Source organism: Vigna radiata, chromosome 6, assembly GCF_000741045.1.
Source record: "Vigna radiata var. radiata cultivar VC1973A chromosome 6, Vradiata_ver6, whole genome shotgun sequence".
NCBI lineage: Eukaryota > Viridiplantae > Streptophyta > Magnoliopsida > Fabales > Fabaceae > Vigna > Vigna radiata.
The window spans coordinates 1,062,995-1,084,162 of record NC_028356.1 but is presented as its reverse complement, the minus strand read 5'-3'; the positions used below and the strand labels follow the sequence as shown (position 1 = coordinate 1,084,162).

Here is a 21,168-nt window from a genome sequence, read left to right as displayed (position 1 = left end):
TGATTGGTAACAATATCTCTTCTCCAACAGATAGATTCTGTCTTTGATCTACACATACCAGGAATGCACCAAAATCAATTTGGTTTTCTATTTCACTATGTATAAATATTTTCTCTTAATAATTTCTTCATTCACCTGTGTAAAGAGACTAAGAGACTAGGGCATTACACTCCACATTACAAACCTATTTTGTGAAATACGTTTATCTTGGAAAAAAACACAAAATCCATGTTATCGCCCAGATTTTCGTCATTGTCAAGGAAAATTCATGTTTCTGTATGCTTCAATTTCAATCAGTGATCATCAGATTCCTCAAAACTGAACTTGGACCTCATGGTATACTCAGCAACAAGTTGAGCAAAAGATGAAGACTTATTCTCTAGCAATTTTGTTGGGGTGTCATACTCCTCAATAAGTCCTGCACCAATGTCTAGCCAAATCAGAAAATGAAACATCAAGGTGCACAGAATATCAATGCTATACGAAGAATGAGAGCATTTCTTAACCTTGACTAAGAAGCAGAACCATATCACTGTCAAGAACTGAAGTTATTCGGTGTGCAATGGTAATAACTGTGGAGTCAGCGAAATGTTGCCTGAGAGTTTGCTGAATCAAATTATCCGTTGCTGTGTCGACTGATGCAGTGGCTTCATCAAGAACCAAAACCTTGCTTTTCTTAAGCAGCACCCTACCAAGGCAGACCAACTGTCTCTGACCCATACTCCAATTCTCACCATTCGCACTAACTACAACATCAACTTGAACATTAGCAATAAGTTCAAGATTAGATTTACTACACAGTTATGTTCAACAAGGTTCCAAGACAACCTTTGGAGTCAAGCTTTCCTTCTTTCTTTCTAACTTCATCTCCAAGTTGACTCTTATCCAAGGCCTATTTAAAAATAATGTTAACAAGCGCAACGCTATCTTTCAAGAAAAATTACAAGTATAATCTTTTGAACAGAACATAGTGTCCCCATATAAAACCAACCCACCTCCCAAATCTCTTCATCAGTGTGTTCTTCCAGGGGGTCCAGATTATTTCTTACCGTCCCTTCAAACATTGTTGGATCCTGAGGAATAATGCTTAGTCTAGACCTCAAATCATGAAGTCCAATGGAACAGATGTTGATGTTGTCAATCATAACTTTTCCAGCAGCAGGCTCAACAATGCGGAAAAGCGTTTGTATGAGTGTGGATTTACCACTTCCTGTTCTCCCAACAATACCAGTTTTCAGTCCTCCATGAAATTTGCACGTAAGACCACACAACACAAGCGGAAGATGTGGAGCATGGCGAACCTTCACAACGGGCAACACATTATTTTAAACATAGCACAAAACACCATGTATAAATTACGTTATGAAATATGTCGCCATGATTTTCTAGTTTTAGAAACTAACTTCTAATAAGTTAAGAACAGAAAAATTTACACGCATATCTTAAATGGAATGGCCTCAGAATAAAAGAAATCAAAAGAAACCAAGAATGCAATAGCTTGAAGTACCTGCAAATCTTGTATATCAACCTCGCCATTTGAGGGCCAAGAAGAATCTGGCTGATTTTCATCTATAACAAGGGGAGGCTCACTGGGAATACAAGTATATTGAAGTATTCTCTCTACTGATATAATTTTGCTCTCCATTTTGCACAGATTCCATATCATCAAAGCTTGTATATTGTTCAAATTTAGTCCATATGTAACCGCTAAACCAGCAAGGCCTTCAAAGTCACAAAATTCATAAAAAAGGAACACAATCATGTTCAATTCCACATTACATTAGCATACTAAACTTTGTTTTGTAGCAGATACCAGACTGGAATTACGCACCTGGATCTATGAATCCCGGTGGAACTGATATTATAAATATTAAGGAAAAGGCAAATATAATAGAGGACAGCATATCTAAGCGGAAGCACAACCATTCCATGGCACCAGCAATGTTGAACTTTGGCCGAGAATACCCATCACTCAGTTTCATATTTATTTCCCGAAATCTTGATTGCTGATCAAAGCTCCTAATGGTTGAAGTACCAGAAATTGTTTCAGAAAAGTGTTGTATGAGTGGGGCTTTGGAGACTCCAACTAAGCGTGACAGTTCTCTGGCTGATGGAATATAATATTGCTGCAGAATTACAAGTTTGACAGATCTTAGCAAACATCTTAAAATGTCGTGTATTGAAGTCAATCTCGTAAAATAAAATTGATACATAATCCATGCAGGTAAAGCCATTGCCAAACAAGAATGAAAAAGTAGTGAAAGAAATGTATGCCACCTTATTATAAAAGTCTACATTACGCTGTCAAATTAATACCTGATAGCAAATGCTGACCATAATCACAGGTATAAAGACAACAAAAACCTGCCATGCAGCCTGAGACATCACTGCTATAATTCCTAGAAGTTGGATCGTAATGAAGGAAAATGATGCAATTTGACGAGGAATGTTTGTATCCAATGAATTTTGATCCGTTGAAATCTGGAAGAGAACAGGAGGAGAAACAAGTGATACTATTAAATAATGAGTAGTTGTTGAAAACAAACAACAAAATAAGGTTACCACTAATCTAGAGCAAAAATGTTATTTGTGACAGAAATCCTATCTTAAAGTAAGGACAAAAATGAAAAGAATGAGGTTTACATACTCTGTTAAGGATTCGCCCACTTGGAGTGCAATCAAAAAATGACATTGGAGCACGGAAAATGCAATAGTGCATTTTAGTGAAGAGTATGGTAGCTGTTTTATAACCAGTTGTGACAAGAAGCATTGATCTGGCAAGAATGCATAATGAACTTCCAATAGCCAAACTAACATAAACTACTATAAGAGTTATTCCTTCGACAGTTGGTTCCACATCTGTTGAGACGGGAGTCGCCCAAGCCATCCAATAATTGCTGCCAACTTGAAGAACTTGAAAAAGAATCTGAGCTAACAATATGAATGGTACAAGAGCTCCTCCATATGCTGTTGTGATACATTTCCAATAAACTGAAAAGCTAACTTTACCTTTCACCCTTTCTTCTTTCTGACTAAACTGGCCTTTTGGTTCAATTTCGTTTGTTTTGCCATTTTGTCTATCTTTACTTGCCTCCTCTTCTTTAGAACTTTGCGTGCCAAAGACATTTACATCTTGTTCCAAGGTGCTTATTTCATTAGATACATTTTCTCCATCCAATGAATCTAGCGTAGACAGAGCCTTTTTGTGTGCACCGACAAGTTCCATAAAATCAGTTCCATAACTAAGCAAATCAGTATACTTTCCACATTGAGTAATTTTCCCATCTTTCATAACCTAACGACAAAGATAACATGATAGATTTAAAAACAAAGCTATATTTCACATTCATGCTTAATAATTTATGAGAAACCACTCACCAATATATGGTCAGCAGCAGGTAAGAACTCGACTTGATGAGTGACATAAACCACTGTTTTTGAACGTAAAAGGCCTAACAAGCATTCCTTGAATACAAAAAATGGAAAAGATCACTTACGAAATAATACAAGAGCAAAATCAATGATGATTTGCATTCTGCCATGTGCATACAATTATAGTAGTTCAGGTTATATTGCACATAATGAACAAAATAATGAAACCAAGTTACCTTGAAGAGGTGAGAGCCCGTGTGAGCATCCACAGCACTGAAAGGATCATCAAATAGATATATATCAGCATCTTGGTAAAGTGCACGTGCGATTTGTATTCTTTGTTTTTGTCCACCACTCAAATTTATTCCACGTTCTCCTATGATTGTCTGATCACCAAATGGCAAAATCTCCAGATCCTTCTTCAGGGAACACGCTTCAAGTACCTTCTCGTATTTTTCCCTATCCATTTGTTTACCAAACAATATATTATCCTCAATCTTGCCACTTTGTATCCATGGAGATTGAGTAACATAGGCCTTTGTTCCACAAACCTTAAGGATGCCTGATATTTTAGGTACTTCTCCCAATACACAAGAAAGTAAAGTAGATTTGCCTGATCCAACAGTACCACAAACTACAACCTTCATCCCATTAAGAACTTTAAGATTTATATTTTTCAGTGTTGGGTTAGATAATTCCCAAGAAAAGTTTCCATCAACTAGTTCAATTGCTGTATCAGAACTTCCCCGGGGAAGCTTCTCTACAACATCAGAGGGTAAGTCATCCAGACGAAGGAATGATGCAATCCTATCGAGAGACACATTAGTCTGTGCTATCATCGAAATTGTACCTGGAAGATTATAAATGGGCTCTTGAAGAATCTCGAAAGTTGCGAGTGCAGACAAGATATTCCCAGATTTTAGGGGGACCCCTATAAGCATACAAGTACTAAAAGTAACAACGGCTACAAATGTGGGGGAACCCTTAAACAAAAACGAGGTAACGGCTGCAGTATAGGCACCTCTTTTAAGCCAACCTTGCTCCGTTTTCCTGAGCTCAGTTATTTTTGATAGAAACTTCATTTCCCATCCTTGAAGTTTGAGAATCTTCATGTTCCTTAAAATCTCAGTTGTGGCTTTCATTCTTGTATCTTTCGACTGCATCAACCTCTTTTGAAACTTCCCTTGCAATGATCCCAAGGGAACATTTGTCAGCATAACTACAGTAGTTGCAACAAAAGCAACAATGGAAGCCAGCCCAAGGTTTTTATACAAAATCAAAAAGGCCAATGTAACTTTCAAAGCCACCATCCACAAATCATGCATGTGCCAGCTGAAGGCACCAACTCTTTCAGCATCAACAGCCATGAAATTGATTATTTCCCCGTCAGTGTGGCCCTGCTTTGATTGACAAGAAAGGGTCAGAGCCTTGTTATAGATCATCGTGACAAGCAATGCACGAAATCGAAGTCCAACTTGCTGCAACCTAAAGCACCGATGCAATTGAGAAAGACACTCTACAATCTTTGCAAAGAAAAAGGCCGAAATCAAAACATAGCCCTGGTTTTCATAAAGCCGTTGTCCATCAAGGTACTCAACAAAACCATCCATGAGATAAGGACCAACATAAGAAGCCAAAGTGTGAGACAAAGCAAGAAAAGCTGTGAACAGAATCTCCTTCCACGATATCATTACAAGGGTCTTCACCAACTTCAGTGTGGTGACACCATTAATTCCACCACAATCAGCCTCAAGTTTATCTCTAAAACCAGGAAAAGCTCCAACTACACTGTCTCTGCTGTCTAGTTGAGGAACATCCTCAAGGTCCAGGGCCTTCTTATTGCCAACAGCTATAAGAGGACTCACCCAAGAGAAGGTAAGAAGGCTCAAAAGGCCAGCATGTGAGAAAGGGGTAACAGTGTCCCCACCCTTGGTCTCTTCTGTCTCCAAGGCATCAGCAACATTTGTTTCACCGTCCAAAAGAGGTTCCTGAGTACCGTCATGTTCTTTTGCTCTCACGTATTCTTTGTCTTTCACAAAATACCCGACGTAACAGAATAACAAACCAACACAAGTGGAAAGCACATCATAAACCATGCACTGAGTTTGCACAGCAACACGTCTCTCTGATATAACAACAATGTCCACCACGAAGCAATAGCAAGACACGAAGAGGTACAAGACGCACCAAGCTTTGAAGAGGAGTGAGAACCTTCTCTCGCCAGAACTGAAAAACCCCCCGTGCAAGCAAACACAAACAACGCCCCATGCAAGTGTTCTGAGCGCCAAATCCAAAAGGTTCACGAAATTCTCTTCTGACCAGCCACTAGAGAACCAGTAGAAGTAATTGAACAAACCGAGGAGAAAGCTGAACGTAGAAACACCAAGAGAACAAAACACGGCTGCTTTGAAGAGGATGCTGTCGTGTTTCTCCTCCGAATCATCCCTGATACGTGTTGTGAGTTTCTTCCAAACCCATGACAGTGAAACCGCGATGAGCAACAGAAGGTGGAAGAATCCGGATAAGCCATGAAGGAAAACGGGTTGGACAAGAACATTGTTGGAAAGGGGTAAGGAAAGAGACAACATGGTACTTAAAATGAAGATGAAAAACAAAATTTGCGGAATGTTCTGAACTTGAAAATGTGGTCTGTGCTTGGAAGAAATGGGAGTTCGAAGTTTTTGAGGTTACAAAAAGTGGAAATTGAGTGCAGAAAAGTGTATTAAAAAATGTAAGAGTGAAAGGGTCAACAGAGAAATGGAGTTCGTTGGAAAGATGGTAACATGGTGGGCAAGACTCAAGTTTAGTTGAAGGAACAAAATAGTAAAAGAGACAAAAGGTGGCATTCCCAGCAAAAAGGAACAAGCTTTGGAAAAAAAAGTAGACATTTAAATATTATTTACTTGTTTATAATTACTATTATTAATTATAAAGTAATTTTAGAATAATTATAAAATAATATTAAAATATTGTTAAAGTATTGTTATAAAAAAATATTATTAAAATGAAGCATAGTCTCTCTTTTCTTTTCTTTTTTATTGTTGACGGCTAAGTAGAAGGTGACGTTAAACATATATTTCTTTAACCTAACTCTTTATTATTTTCCTAAAATTACTAATATTCAAATGAAATATTAAAGGTTTAATATAAATTAAGACTGGTTTAATGTAAATTAGACGACTTGGTGTTGATTCCTATCACTCAATATAAACATGTATAATTATGAGAAAGAATGTTTTTATATAAAAGCATGTCTATTTTTCTGGTAAGAATACACACAAAGTACTGTTAATAAAATATTTAAATATTTAAATATGATTCATGAGATTGAGGTTTTCGTATAAAAAATACGTTTAAAACTAGTTTGGAAATATTTTTTCTGCAAAATGATGTTTTTTGTATAACGGTGTTAAAAAAATTTAAATAAACGCATAATATATATTCAGATTTACTTTGTTAGTGATGTTTAGACTGAAAAAATGTTTTCGAAATTTCTATTGCACAATTATACCTTCACAATAATTCTTATATCTAATGTTTGAGGTTATAAGTTTTTTTTTTTTTTTTTTTTTTATGTAAATGTAAGATTTGTTTCCTCCTACCTCCACTCGTGAATCACCGTAGTTCAAAAAGTTTAGAATTTTATTACGATTTTACATTTACTTAAAAAATTATGAGAAAAAAGTATTTAAATTATTAAATATTTTCAGAGGATTAAATATACTAAAATAGATATAATTAAAAGATTACACCTTTCATATTATGTCAAAAATAAAAACATATAAAATAACATTTTAGTAATAATAATAATTTAAAAATAATAAAATTAATTTTTTTAATATTAAAAAAAATAATATAAAATCACATGTTATTATGAGTTTTATTATTTTAAAACACATCATTTATAAAAAAATTGTATTTTTGAGTTTTTTTATTTTTTTCTATTAGTTATTTTTCTTTATTCTTGTATAAGAGAGGTTGTAAAATTAATCATTGGGATGAGTTTTTGAATTAAAATCGATTAATTTATCCTTTTATGTAAGTTGAATTTCGACCTTTTGTTAATTTTTTCTATTATTTGTTGTATATGAGTATTCTTCCATTTTTTTTTCTATTATTTTTTCTAGGATAATGATATTTAGACAACATTTTTTTGACAACATTTGAATATTGATTACGTGTCAATATGTGATTGGTAAAAAATTACTCCACAATCAATAATAATAATCATAAACATTATTGTGGAGTAATTTTTTACCAATCACAGATTGACACGTAATCAATGTTTAAATGTTGTCAAAAAATGTTGTCTAAATATCATTATCCTTTTTTCTATTATCTATATATGAGTATATGCTCATCAATGATGATAAGGATATATCTTTGTTTCATTTTTGTGATGTTTCAATGTATAAATATAGCATCATTTAAGTTGAGAAGAGTTCACCTAGTTTGGATCTTTTAAGTTGTTGGATGGAAACTAATTATTTTTTGTGTGAGTGAATTTGATGTCTTGTGTGTTGTTGCTCGAATGTATTTGGGGATGAAATTTGATTGTTTTGTATGAGTCTGATATGTTTTGAATGATTGTAATGCTTGAATCTTTTGGTTGATTTTGTGTTGATTAAGGGGATTAAAATTTGCACAATTAAGTCAATTGGTATGTGCCTTTATATTGAAAACTGTTTTTGACCAAAGTACTAAAAAATGAATACCAGATTGATAAATTGCACAGGTCTCATTCTTCCTAAATCGCATAATTTTATCTACTAGTGTGTCTAGTATAGCTAAGCGTTAGACTTATTGTGCAACTTTGAGAACATTTTAACTTTAGGTCGTTGAGCACAAGTTTGTATCACTTACAGCAACTTTTGTAATGTAGGTTTGAAATATTTTAGCTTCAAGACGCTGAGTGAATGAAAGTACCACAAACTTTTGCAAGCAAAATGATGATGTATGTTTACAATATTATTTATTATTAATTGAGGTGATGATATGATTTTGGACATGTATGATGACGGATTTGAAAAAATTTCTAAGGAAAAATTCTTTTGTGGTAATGATCTTAGTGTATGCATTGACACATGGAAAGTCAGTGAAAAAGTATCATACTAACTATTAAACTCATAAAGAGAAATGATTGACATTTTGTCATCAATATAAAAGGAATTAACCTTGTGACCAATAGGATGATAATATCTTTTTTATTACTCTACAAGTACAAAAGCTATTACATTTGTACAACTAATATCTATTATTTATTTGAATATATATGATTATTTTTTTTATACATGTTGAGTTTATAATTTATATAATTTAAATATTTTAGAGTATTTCTTTTCAACAGTTGTTTCTTTGATGATAATATATATTTTATTTATAGTATTTTATTGATGTAAATATATGAAAGATAGATGTTAATGCATTTTTGGTAGAAAACAATGATGATACAAAATAGTCTTACTTATAGTCTAATAATTATCTTTGTATAAAAATTTTCAAAATTTTTAAATTGTACTTAATTATTTTTTATATATTTATTATTGTAGTTATTTATTTTTTAAAATAATTATATTACCAATCTTATAATACCTTATTTTAACAATTATAAGATATTAAAAACAAGATCTTACATCAAATATTTAATTAATACAAATTCAGTAAAAAATATGTTAACTTTCCATGTCTCTCTTATATCAAATTCACATGTTGAAACCTTTCTTTTCGTAGTCAGTCTTTTATTCAATACGCGTTCCCGCCATTTTCACTTCATCTTCTTGCTTATTCCTTGCAGGCTAAAAAAGATGTGCTGCTTCTAATCATAACCAGCACCATCAAAGCACAGCAGGTACTCTTTCCGTAGCTCAAATTCCATTTCTACTTGGCAAGTTTACTTGCACCAGAGGAGGTAACTTAATAGCACCTTCTTAGTATTCCCACAAACAAAGTTTACGTCTTTTCGAACTTTTATGGCATTTCAACTAAAAACCGAATCTTGGTCTTTATCTAAGTCCATTCCAACTAGTAATGAAAAAGAATTAGGTGAAATGAGCATATCCGAGCTAGTTACTGTGCTGCGTATTGCGTATAAAGTTGAAGATTTTGATAAAATTGAGCAAAGGTTGGTAAAGAGGGAAGCAAAACTTAGGGCGGAAATTGGACCACTCGAAGAGAAGATTGAGCTGGAAAGGCTCAAGAGAATTGAAGTCGAAGAGAGACTGAGAATAAGAGAGGAGCAATGTGAAAAGGGGAAGAGAACCCAGGATAATTATGAACAGTTGTTGAAGGAAGTGAAAACAGATGGTTTGGTTGAAAAACATGCTATTGAGGAGTTAAGGAAAAAGAACGTTGCCTTAGAACGTGAAGTGTATGAGCTGAAGGAGTTCAGGAAAAAAATGCTAGATGATGTCAAATCCATGGATGAAATAAGGGACAAGATCCGTGTGTTGAAGGAGGAGAAGGTTGGGGACAAGAATGCTCTTGATGTCCTTATCATGAAGAACATTGAATTGGAGGAAGCAGTTAAGAAGAATTTGACTATCATAGAGGGGTTGAAGAATGAAATTGGTAAACTGAAAGACGAGAAGCACGAACTTAAGACATTATTTGAATCATTGGAGAGGAGATATAGCAAACCCCGTGTCAGTGATGTGAAGTTGGAAGAAAGTACTATGCCGTTTATGAGTGAAGATGCCTCTGATGGTGGGAACACTGGAGTGGAGCCTAATCTTGGAGTTTCTTTCGCTGTCAAAGATGAAAAGGATGTTAGTGACAACGACCTTGAAAATGACACTGGGGAGCCTGTTCCTTTACAAAGGGATGAAGATACTCATTACTCTGTTGATACTGGTACTGGTCAGTCTCCTAAAAAAGGGAACAAGGAGGATGCTGTAGGTGCATTAGGTATGTAATTCTGTTCTCTTTTTGATCTCTTACATCTATAATAGAGATTTACATATTTATAATTTCCTTTAAAAATATTTAATTGGATTACACTGAATTGATTAATATACTTTAATCATATTTCTTTATATCCTGAACCATGAGATTTATTGAGAGAAGGAAATGGCTATTGGCGGAAATCATGTTTTAGTAAATTAATTGAAATGGTGTGGTGAGGCAAGCAATTCTTTCTCAAACTGGATTAATTGAAGACTGAACCAGATTACATTCAAATACTCAAAAAGTCATTACAGTTTGCAACAATTAGTAGACAAAATTTAAGAACACACTCCTCACTTCATCCAATCTTGTTGTTGAAGTAAGAATATCATTAACAAGTTCATCCAAATTTACACAATGAATCTATTACTTTTGAAATATAGACTAAGATGTCCACTTGCAAATGCAAGGTAAGGCAGTTAGAAAGTGGTCCACATGGTAGGTCAGACCATTCATTGGACCCCCACACAGACAAATTACCCCTGTTTCCAGCCTAAGGTATTTTACGTTCTTATCCTCAAGCCAAACACAGCATTGTTCCCGTTGTCTTCCTTAGATGTTCAACCCNTGGCTTGATTTGTTGTAGAATCCTGGTCATCTATAATATTTGAGGGTCCTAATTTTAAACTGCAAATCATCTCTTTTGTGTTTTCTTCCTTTCTCCTGAAAATGTTTTCTTTCAATAAGAACAAAAGAAAGGGCAAATAGAAGTATGCAAAGAAGGTAACTCATTTTGTTTATCCATACAAAAAAAAATTACATGTATCTGCTCTGAATTTGATCAAAGTATACGTAGTTAATTACTTGAAGAGCTAGAGGCTGTATTTTTCAAAAAATGCCGAGACAACAACCAATTTTTTACTTGTATTCCAGANTCTACTACTCTTCATTCTCCTAGCTTTTGCCTGAAGTATATAATGTTAACAAAATAATGTTAAGTTTTAACACATATTCTTTGTACATGCAGGGGTAAAATTCAAAGTGGAAAAGGAGATTGTGGACCTAAGTGATGATGAAGATGATGATGATAAGTACACATCACAAGGATTGCAAGGAGAGAAAGCTATTTCTCAAATAATTGAAGAAAATGAATATCCACAATGGGTTGAAATTATCAAAAGAAAACGTGCTTCTGATATTGAGGCTTCTATTTCCACATCTACATCCTCTGCTGATTTATTTGAAAAAGAAAATCTCCCCGTAAAGAAAAGTAAGTTCTCTAATCAATATTATATGTGAAAGTTTAGATTAGTTCTTAGTTTCAACTAATGAGCGTGTTGGAATTGTATATCTAGCTATGGTAGTCACATTTTAAATCTTTCTGAATGATTATGACATTGGCACGAAGTATGACTTTGCTCAATGACTGTTATTTGTTGGAAAATATGAAGTAGAGTTCTCTCCTAATCAAATTTTTATCTTTTTTTTTTTCATCTTCAAAGCTCAGATTTGAGACTTTGTTTGAAGNATACAAGTTCAGTGTAACTCAGACCAACATGTTGTAAAATTTTAGTAAAAAATTTATTCCATTATCCTAAATCTCCCTCTATTTCATTTCTTTTTCCTCTATTAGGATTTGTTTATTTCTTTCTCATCTTATTCTGTTAGTGTTTGAAGATGTAGGTAACATTAATTGTTTATTCTTCCTCTGCTAAGGTATTTTTCTCTTTCTTTCATTTAGTGCAAAAATAATTCTTTTTTTTATTTTTCTCTTTCTTTCATTTAGTGCAAAAATAATTCTTTTTTTTTTCTCAACATATTCTTGGTTGATTTAAATTACAGTTAATATTCTTAAATGTTTGGCGTGTCATATATGTTACTGCTTATATAGTTGTTGTGACTTTTGATTCCCGTTTGATTGAATTTGAATTCTCTAGTGAATTTACTAACATATATATCAACTATAGAAACTTAGGAACTGCTAGAACCGAGAGAAAGAGAGTGTGTGTGTGTATGCAATGACCAACCCTGTAGGAACTTAGGAACTGCTAGAGCCAAGAGAGTAGAGTATCCTAACATTAACAGTCCAACTATCATAATCATCAGTTGATTTAGCATTTGCAAAAAACTTGTCAGGGTAACACTTGTGCAATTAGTTTTTGTCAGCTGCTGTCATCATACCTGTAATCCTTTTTTCTAAGGCATACTGGTATATGAATGTCAAAAGTTAATATATAACAGCAGTAAGCATATGATCTTCACAACAAAAAGGATAGTAAAATACAAGTAAAACGGATAAAATAAAGTCAATGTATGTATACCTCCATGATGTTCCTCAACAAGGTCAGGATCAGCTTTCAACACACGTAGGGGAGTATTTGGAATTATCAATTCACCATCTTCACTCTCTTTAACCCCCTTCTGAACCCTGGATCCTTTTGATTGTAACTTTCTTTTCTATATGGTGTGGCACCCAATAATGAATTTAAAAAATAAAAAATAAGAAACAAGAACATTGTATCGTATTCTCTCTCTCTTAGAAAAACCATTATCTGTTTAAAGTGGCATTTGGCACTGATAATGATTTCAACTCACCAGTCTAGATCAATCAATTTAAAACACAATTTCGTTACTTGTGGATATCTTGTGTCTAAAGAAGATATGTTAATTAATAATTTTGTTACTTTTGATTTCACTATGGTGTATATTAATTATTCTTTTATGTTTAGCGCTGTTGGCAACTCCCACACCAGGCACTCCTTTGGTTTCCTCACCATCGTTGTCTCTCTCATGCCAATCTAGGTAGGTCCTCAAACTCTCTCTGTGTTATTTAAGAAATTGTTTGATTGAATGTTATGTTGAAATGTTCATTTTAAATTATAAGACAGAGAGTGTGAACTCACCCTTGCCATNTTGGTGTGTTTAAGATTTTGGTTATGGACAAATACAGATGTTATGTTGCCGAATTTTAGGCAGATTTTTGTGAAAGGTGGTTGTCACATAGGGGATCACATTTGATCCCTGAGAGTAATATGTGTTTGTTGAAGCAATTATCCCATTCAAAGTTCCAAGTGCAAGCAACTGACAATAAGAATTGGAAAGCATGATTTAGCTTTAAGTAAATACATTATAAGTAAATGAAACTAATTTTAAAAGTACAGTTAGTTCAAACTCAAACTATCGTAAAAAAACACCTAAGGTAAAAATAGTCATTTTAGGTTACATAAAAATTACTAAAATTGTAAAAAGGGTTAACTTCTGCTCTGAATAACATTTTACATAGGGGAGATTTTGGTATAGAATCTTTTTTCCATAGCTTTATATCACCAAACTCTAGTTGTTCGTTAAATCTAATGACCATCAGAGTTACACAACACGTTTTAGATTTGTTGGTTCATTTTTACAAAAAATCAGTTCATTTCAAGATCTAGAAACTTAGATTATGACTCAATAAATTTTGACGTGAAACTTCTTTCTTTAGTCCTATTTTAGGCATATAAAATTTGTTTTGAAGACTTGGAAGGTTTCTTTCACTAACTTTTAGATTTATCTTTCAAAACTACTCACTTTTTAGGTCCTTTCAACCCAAAACTTGAATGGAATGCCATTTTCAAAATATTTGAGATTTTCAAGAAAACCAAAATTCACAACTTTGTTTTAATGTTTTCTAAATCTGTTTTGAGTTTCCCTGAGATGATGAGGCCTAAATCTAGACGAAGACAGTGTAAATGGTAGTCATACTGAGCATGATGAAGACATGTTAGAGAATATTTCAATCTAAGTCATGTTTGTTTGTACAACACATATATATGTTTCATTTAAATATGTACTTAACTGTATTATGCGAATTCCTGTGACGAAATTTTAAATGCGTAGTACAGGTACTTGACTAGCCCACCTGCTTCTTTTCACAGTGCTACTAAGCTTTTAGTTAAGAAGGTTAGAGGCAGCACACGTTTGAGGACCTTGACAAGACGCATCGGTGAAAAGAAGCTTCAAGTCCACATTGATGCAGCTACAGGGAGGCCATCAGGTCCGAACCGTGACACATTTACTAGCTATTTAGGTGCATTGGCACGTGAGAAGGTGTCGATTTTGCATCCTTCATGGGATCGGGTGAAGGAATCAACAAAGAAGTCGCTTTGGGAGGATATTTTGGTAAGTAATCTTGATTTAAGTTGTTTGTACTATATATAAGCATTTATTCTTATTTAGTATATTCAATAGGATTTGATTTATGTCTGTAGGCACACTTTGAGATAGTACCATCTGAAGCTATCAGGAGGAAAACATTATCTTCAATTGCAAGCATGTGGAGACACTTTAAAACCCATCTCACTACGCGATGGGCTTTGAATGAGGACAAAATTAACCCAGGAATGACTCCATGCAGTATGTATGGTATCAATGAGGATACATGGAAGCAGTTTGTAGAGATTCGGTCTACTGCATCTTGGGAGGTAAATTCAAATTTATTATTTTGTTAAATGTATTTGTAGCAATTAGTTAATAGTATTAACTATAATGGTGTATAATTGATAACAGAAAAAGAGAAAAAAAGCTCAAGAATTGCAAAAGAAGAACGATACTCCTCACTGGTTATCTCGAGAGGGTTATCGGGTATTGGAGGAGAAATTGATGGCTGAAAAGATCAAATTAAGGGAAGAGCAGACGTCAGAATTTGATATTGAGCTTCAGACAAACACTAGTCCCCCTTCTCCTCCTTCACGTCATGTTAAATGGAAGAGGGCTCGAATGACATCATCAGGCCAATTCACATCAGAATCAGCACTTCAAATTGCTAAGCGCNNTGTAAGTCTTCTACTCTTAAACTTTGTTCTTATTGCTAAAAGTACATTCTATAGTTATTTATGACAAATTGGTTGATTACAGGATTCCCTGGAGATGCAGTCCAAACAGGGTATGTTTCATCCCTCCGGACGTCAAGATATACTTGCAACTGCTATTGGACGTCCAGAACATCCTGGTTATGTTCGTGCAGCTGGTAAAGGTGTGGGAACACGACAGTATTTTGGACATTGAACAAGGACTGTTTTTGTTTGAATCCTTTTCATAGATAGAGTGAGCTGTTTTCCTATTTAAAGTGATGAATGAGAACATGTCACTAAACATAGATTACAGGGATGCTCTGGAATTTTTTGTGGGAAGTATTTGAAAATTTCAATCATGCAAGGGGAATGTATATTTATAGAACTTGGAAATGTTTAAGACATGTATAGCTGTTTTGAAGAATTATAATATGTTTGTTTAGTATATGTTGTGTTCATGTATTTTTGTGATACAATCATTGTGCTGCATTTTCTGTTTTATAGGCAGGTTACTCCTGAAGTAGGTGGATAATTATTCAAATCCGTTTAGTTGAATTTTCAATTGTCGTTTGCTCAATAAATATAAGTTGTCATATTTGTTTCCACATTAAGATTGCATATATTACACGAAAAATGACAGCACTTTCTATATTTTTATGTAGGAAAAATTGAAGTTTCAGTAATGATTATTTTTTTCCTATTTTAAAATGTTAAAATTTTTCTTAGTTTATTATTGTATAATTAATCTATAAAATATTGGTGGCTATTCATTATTTATAAATGAAATCATTATGTAAATTTGAGTTAAAAAATTATTCATATATAAATTTAAGATAATAAGTACACTGGCAGGTTTGTTTCTTAATATTTTGTTATAGTCAATCAAAATATTCATTTTTGATTTAAACTTATTAATTTCTATGGTTTGACAGGAAAAAAGGATTGCTGCCCAAATAATGTACCACATGTACTCTCACGTGGTGGTTATGCATTACTAGATAAAAAGATGAGAAAGTCTTGTGCAGAAGATTTAGGACTTGAGTCTCCTGACCTAGTACCTCCACCGGCTAGGTATGAGATGTGGAAGGCTGTACGAACTAAGTCTGATGGTCAAATGACATCACAATCTGCTCAACAAATATCACAGAGAATTGTAAGTAAAAATTCTTAACCAAAAATCATAATTCATATGAATTTTGTGCAATAAACTTTTTTTTTGTATCAAACTTCATCATGATGTGCACGATAAGTTGGTTGAACAAGAAATTCAGGGTTCACATGTTAGCCAAGGTAGGAAGGATATTCTCACAACGACCATTGGAAAGCTAGACCACCCAGGTCGTATACGTGGCATTGGAGGAACTATTGGCATAAAAGATTACTTTGGACCTAAAGAAAAAGGTACAAAATCCTTGAGGGCATTGAGGAAGTTGGAGCTCCAAATGCAAGAAAGACTGAACAAGCACATGACTGTTATGGAGCAACGTTTTATGGAACAAGACAAAAGGTACTTGAAGAAAGACTTAAATCCATGACCTAGCAAAAGGACGATCCCCCAATGAAGATCCAACCGAATGTTGTGTAAGCGCCAAAGCCTTATGTTTTGTTGTAGATTATATTGGCTAGTGAGTATAAACTATTGGTTAATGGAGATTTCCTAAACATAATGATTGTAGGATGCAACTTGTAGGAAGTTAGATTATTCATGACGCTTCTCTATTGCAATAGGATATTGATACAACCTCTTTATCTTCATCACTTAGTTTTATTTTATTTTCATTTTTTCAATATATATTTTGTTAATGAAATATTAAAATTTATTGAAATGCTAATTTCATGTTTAGTTTCAAAAAAGGATAATGTAGATACCATAATATAGAAATAGTTATGTATAAGTAAACAATTTAGTTCAATTTTATTGTTAAAATTAGGTAAACTATTAATAATCCTATCTGATTCTTGTCTGGGTGTGATGGAATTTGAAAAATCAATAAACTAATTACCCTTAAACACATTTAAAGTAGCAAAAAATTGGAAGAAATGCAAAATAAAATGAGTTTTTGAGCACATTTGAAGGTGGAACATTTCAATTAATTGGAAAAACCTTTCATACTCATTTAGTAATAATAAATAATAATATTAATTTATTGTCAAAGAATACATAATGTTTTGTTTGAAGTCTTTATTTTTTTATTCTTTTGAATTATTTTCTTTTAGTTTCTTCCCTTAACTATAATGTGATGATGTAATCTATGACACGCCAATAAAATATTTAATTCAATGACGATAAAAAGTTTTATAAGAATGTATGATTATAAAAAAATAAAAAGAAAAGTAATATATTTACAGAAATTAAAATAAAAACATTTTTTTTTGTTTTATTCCAAAAAGGTGGTTGGTTAAGAGTTAATAATAAGAAATATTGTTGATAACTAGTGACCTTTTTATATTTTATGACTTATTTCTTTTTCCAAAGTACGAACAATTATTTTTTTTGGTTCTGTATAAATTGTAAAAATGTTGCTAGTATAAGTAGTGGAGAAATGTTTATACATATTTTAGAAATTTAAATTTTTTTTCATGAAAAGAAAGTTCTTTTATGATCAAAACTTATTATTTTTATTCAGACAAAATTTATACACTTTAAATTAGATTTTTCTTTTTCTAACGTGACTTATTTTATAAACCTTTTTACCACTAAAATTTTATAATAAAAACTGATATTTAAAACAATTTTTGAAATAGAATAAAAGAAATTTAATTCACTATTGTGAAATTTTAATAATACAAACATTATTGCATTTGAATAAGATGATAAAAACAAATATGTCTTTAAGATGTTGGGGGTGGGAAAGTAAATAGGTCCAACAAATTTAAGATCCGGCCCATGAAATGTGTTAAAATTTAAGGTTGTCTTAGTAATTTGATTACTGATTTTCAAATTTCAACAGCCACACAAGTATCAGATTCGACTGTTAATAGTTTACTTAATGTTAACAACAAATTGAACTAAACTGTTTACAAATTAGATACTTATTTTTATAATAAAAAATTTAAACTAAATTATTATAGTTACTTTTTTTTTTTTAATTCAAACTCGACAGGAAACTAATACTTCAATGTATAAGATTTTTTAACAAAATTGTTATTGTAACTAAACTATTCATTTTTTAAACTAAACATGAAATTAAAATATCAGTTTAATAAAAACTGATTAAGAAGTTGTATCATCATCAACCCATTAGAAATTAATGAATCAAACTTAATTAAAATATATCAAAACAAAGTAAATTAAAATATTAGTTTATCCAAACTAAATTAAAGTAGCACAAATTCTAATTCAAAGATTTCATCACCATGAAATCCTGTAAGAAACCAAAGAAGAGTTATTAAAAGCCTTCACCTACTAAGAATCACATTCTAACCACAAATTTTTCCATCCTTTCATATCAGCATGCTCAATGGTTAACATGACAGCAATCAACATGTAATGCATCCTTGCTTTTATGTTGATCTTTATCATCATCTTTAAGATTAACAGCAATCCCTTCTCAATAGTCCAGAATATGGAGCAATCATATCTCACTGGTTTTCAGCTATAACTTTATTTGTGAACAAACTATATATACCAGTTATTCAAGATTAAGTGTAAAAGAATATTATATAACTAATTATGAAGGGTTGATATGTTCCTTTAATTTACAGAGTCCCCAAACTCTCATTACATATCCATCCAATTAAAAACATATCCATTTAAGTCTGTGTTCACATATCAAAACCATTTAATCCTTGCAACAAAACGTAGAATTTCAGCTTTCATCAGTCTGATTCTTTAGTAAAGATCAGTCATTTTTTACATAAAAAGTGTGACTATCATAGCTATATATATATATATATAATCCCAAGAAGCTAGTATCTTTAAACTAAGAACTAATATAAGATTGGCTAGAGAAGCACCTGCTCTAGATTCTGCGAACGAGGAAGTAGCTGCTAGACAAACAAAAGGCTGAGTTAGTTGTTTTCAGTATATATGACTAGTGAGGATATTTATGTCAGCCAGTGTCCTACTTACTCTGGCAAATGGTATGTATTGGCCGGTGAAGTTTTAACTCTCTTAAGATGATCCATTTCATATAAATCACCACTGGATGTAGATCTAGAAGATGTCTGGTTATCAGAAGTAGGTTTTCTTGTGAACGTTTCAACCCTTTGTGGATGTTCATTTTCTCCAATAGTTTGAGGAATAGCCTTTTCTCTATGCAATCCTTGATTTGGAACACCATTATCATCATCGTCATCATCATCAGATATGGCTATGACCTCATTTTCTAATTTGTTTTTTACCCATGCAGGCACAAGAAATATATGTTAAAACTTGTTTAACAGTATACTCCAGGCAAAAACAGGACACTAAAAAGCAATACATTCTGTAATACAAATAAAAGTGTATACTTCTTGAAAAATCCAACCAAGGGCTCTTCGAGTAATTAAAAATGTATACTTCTACCAAATTCAAAATTATATTTATGAATGTAAATCTGCAATTATAGATACGAGAAATGCAAACAGAACAGAATTTCATTTCCATACCTGATGCAAGATCCTTGTACCCTTTTTTGACATACTGATGAGTTTCTTTAGTCTTTGTGAAAGGAACAGGCTCCCCAGTGTCATTTTCAAGCTCGTAATCATCGAAAACCTCTTCAGCTTTAACAGCAAAAGAAACTCCAGTATTAGGCTCTTGTTCAGTGTTCCCACAATCAGAGGCACCTTCACTCATCAAAAGCTTTACATCATCTTCTAACTTCAGAACACTTGCACTGAGTTCACCATATTTCCTCTCCAAAAACTGAAATGCTGTCTTACGTTCGAGCTTCTCATCTGTCAATTTATCATTTTCAGTCCTCAGCCTCTCTATCTCAGCCAAATTCTTCTTAATTTCTTCCTTCAATTCAGTGTTCATCATGTTGAGAGCATTCTTTTCCCGAACCTTCTCTTCCTCCAACTTACTGATCTCGGTTCTTAGTTCGGTCACACATTTGACATCTTCTACCATTTTTTTCTTCAATTCACAAACTTCACCTTCTAAAGCAACGTTCCTTTTCTTTAACTCATCCATATCCAACCCACTTTGTTTCATACTCTTCAACAACAGCTCATAATTCTCCTGGGCTTGCTTCCCCTTTTTACATTGCTCCTCTCTGATTTTCAATCTTCCTTCTATTTCAATGCTATTGAGCTTCTCCAATTCGAGCATGACTTTGAGTGACCCAATCTCTACCCTCACCTTGTCTTCTCTGTTCTTCAATTCTTCTTCTATTTTATCAAAGTCCTCAACTTGATACACCACACGCAGACGCGCCACAAGCTCCGAGATACTCATTTCGCTGTAATGCTTTTGAGAAGTAGTAGAAACGGAGCTCTGGAAAAACCCAGGTTCGGGTTTGGGTTCAAGTGCCATGAGAAGTCCAAAAGACGCCGACTTTTTTCTGTGGGTGAACGAGCGAAAGAAAAAGAGGCCGACTTTTTCTGTGGTTGAACCGAGAGAAAGAAGCAAATACGAAAAAAGGGAATTTGAGAAAATGAAGAAAGAAGACGAAGGAAGAAAGAAACTGTGTTTGGAAACGTACGAAGGAAGACAAAGGTGAACAGGGAAAGGGAACGACAATGCAATATGAAATTACACACCTTTTCACTTTCAATAATCTCTTACGGGTCAACAAAAAGGACACCAAACCGTTTTTCTTTCTTCGCATTAACTCATGCATTTCTCATGTAATTTGACTAATTTATATTCCTCCACAAAAAAAAAGTGTTTATTTTAAAAAGTGAAAATTGGAAATTTTTATTTTTTTAGTTGGACAGTAAAATAGGAAATATTGAAAGAAAAAAGTACAAACTCTCATAACTCATAATTCTTATATTTTCTTTGGGTTTTATCAATTGAGAAATATTTTAGAGGTAAAATTTTAAAATATAAGTTTGTCTGTTGTAAAGTGATTAAGATGTGTTATGAAATATTGGAAGTATGAAGATGTTATTAGATGGTTTTTGAACAGTACATGTACAATAGATAACTGAAAGT

The 21,168-nt window shown here is 33.0% G+C and overlaps 3 protein-coding genes across 4 annotated transcripts; 1 reads left to right on the top strand and 2 right to left on the bottom strand.

Annotated features, from left to right (window-relative positions):
* LOC106763198 (ABC transporter C family member 3-like) lies at positions 1 to 6,058 on the bottom strand. Its single transcript, XM_022781798.1, has 10 exons — positions 3,609 to 6,058; positions 3,379 to 3,465; positions 2,648 to 3,295; positions 2,317 to 2,481; positions 1,832 to 2,126; positions 1,508 to 1,722; positions 996 to 1,301; positions 829 to 892; positions 507 to 746; positions 1 to 418 (listed from the first exon to the last, which is right to left on the bottom strand). The coding sequence occupies exons 1-10, from the start codon at positions 5,958 to 5,960 to the stop codon at positions 294 to 296; spliced, it is 4,497 nt and encodes a 1,498-aa protein (XP_022637519.1). The 5' UTR covers positions 5,961 to 6,058; the 3' UTR covers positions 1 to 293.
* Positions 6,059 to 9,419: 3,361 nt separating this feature from the next.
* LOC106763197 lies at positions 9,420 to 16,831 on the top strand. Its single transcript, XM_022781680.1, has 9 exons — positions 9,420 to 10,275; positions 11,282 to 11,524; positions 12,984 to 13,056; positions 14,169 to 14,412; positions 14,502 to 14,714; positions 14,800 to 15,066; positions 15,148 to 15,265; positions 16,016 to 16,236; positions 16,334 to 16,831. Exons 1-9 carry the CDS (start codon positions 9,420 to 9,422, stop codon positions 16,616 to 16,618), a joined length of 2,520 nt encoding a protein of 839 aa, XP_022637401.1. The 3' UTR covers positions 16,619 to 16,831.
* Positions 16,832 to 18,452: 1,621 nt separating this feature from the next.
* LOC106764236 (gelsolin-related protein of 125 kDa) lies at positions 18,453 to 20,822 on the bottom strand. 2 transcript variants are annotated; one of them, XM_014648488.2, is made up of 3 exons: positions 19,674 to 20,822; positions 19,156 to 19,411; positions 18,453 to 19,073 (listed from the first exon to the last, which is right to left on the bottom strand). In XM_014648488.2, exons 1-3 carry the CDS (start codon positions 20,542 to 20,544, stop codon positions 19,046 to 19,048), a joined length of 1,155 nt encoding a protein of 384 aa, XP_014503974.1. In that variant the 5' UTR covers positions 20,545 to 20,822; the 3' UTR covers positions 18,453 to 19,045. The 2 variants fall into 2 exon arrangements, with proteins under 2 accessions (XP_014503974.1, XP_014503975.1); XM_014648489.2 differs by having other exon boundaries at positions 18,453 to 19,070; positions 19,674 to 20,821.
* Between the last annotated feature and the right edge of the window lie 346 nt (positions 20,823 to 21,168).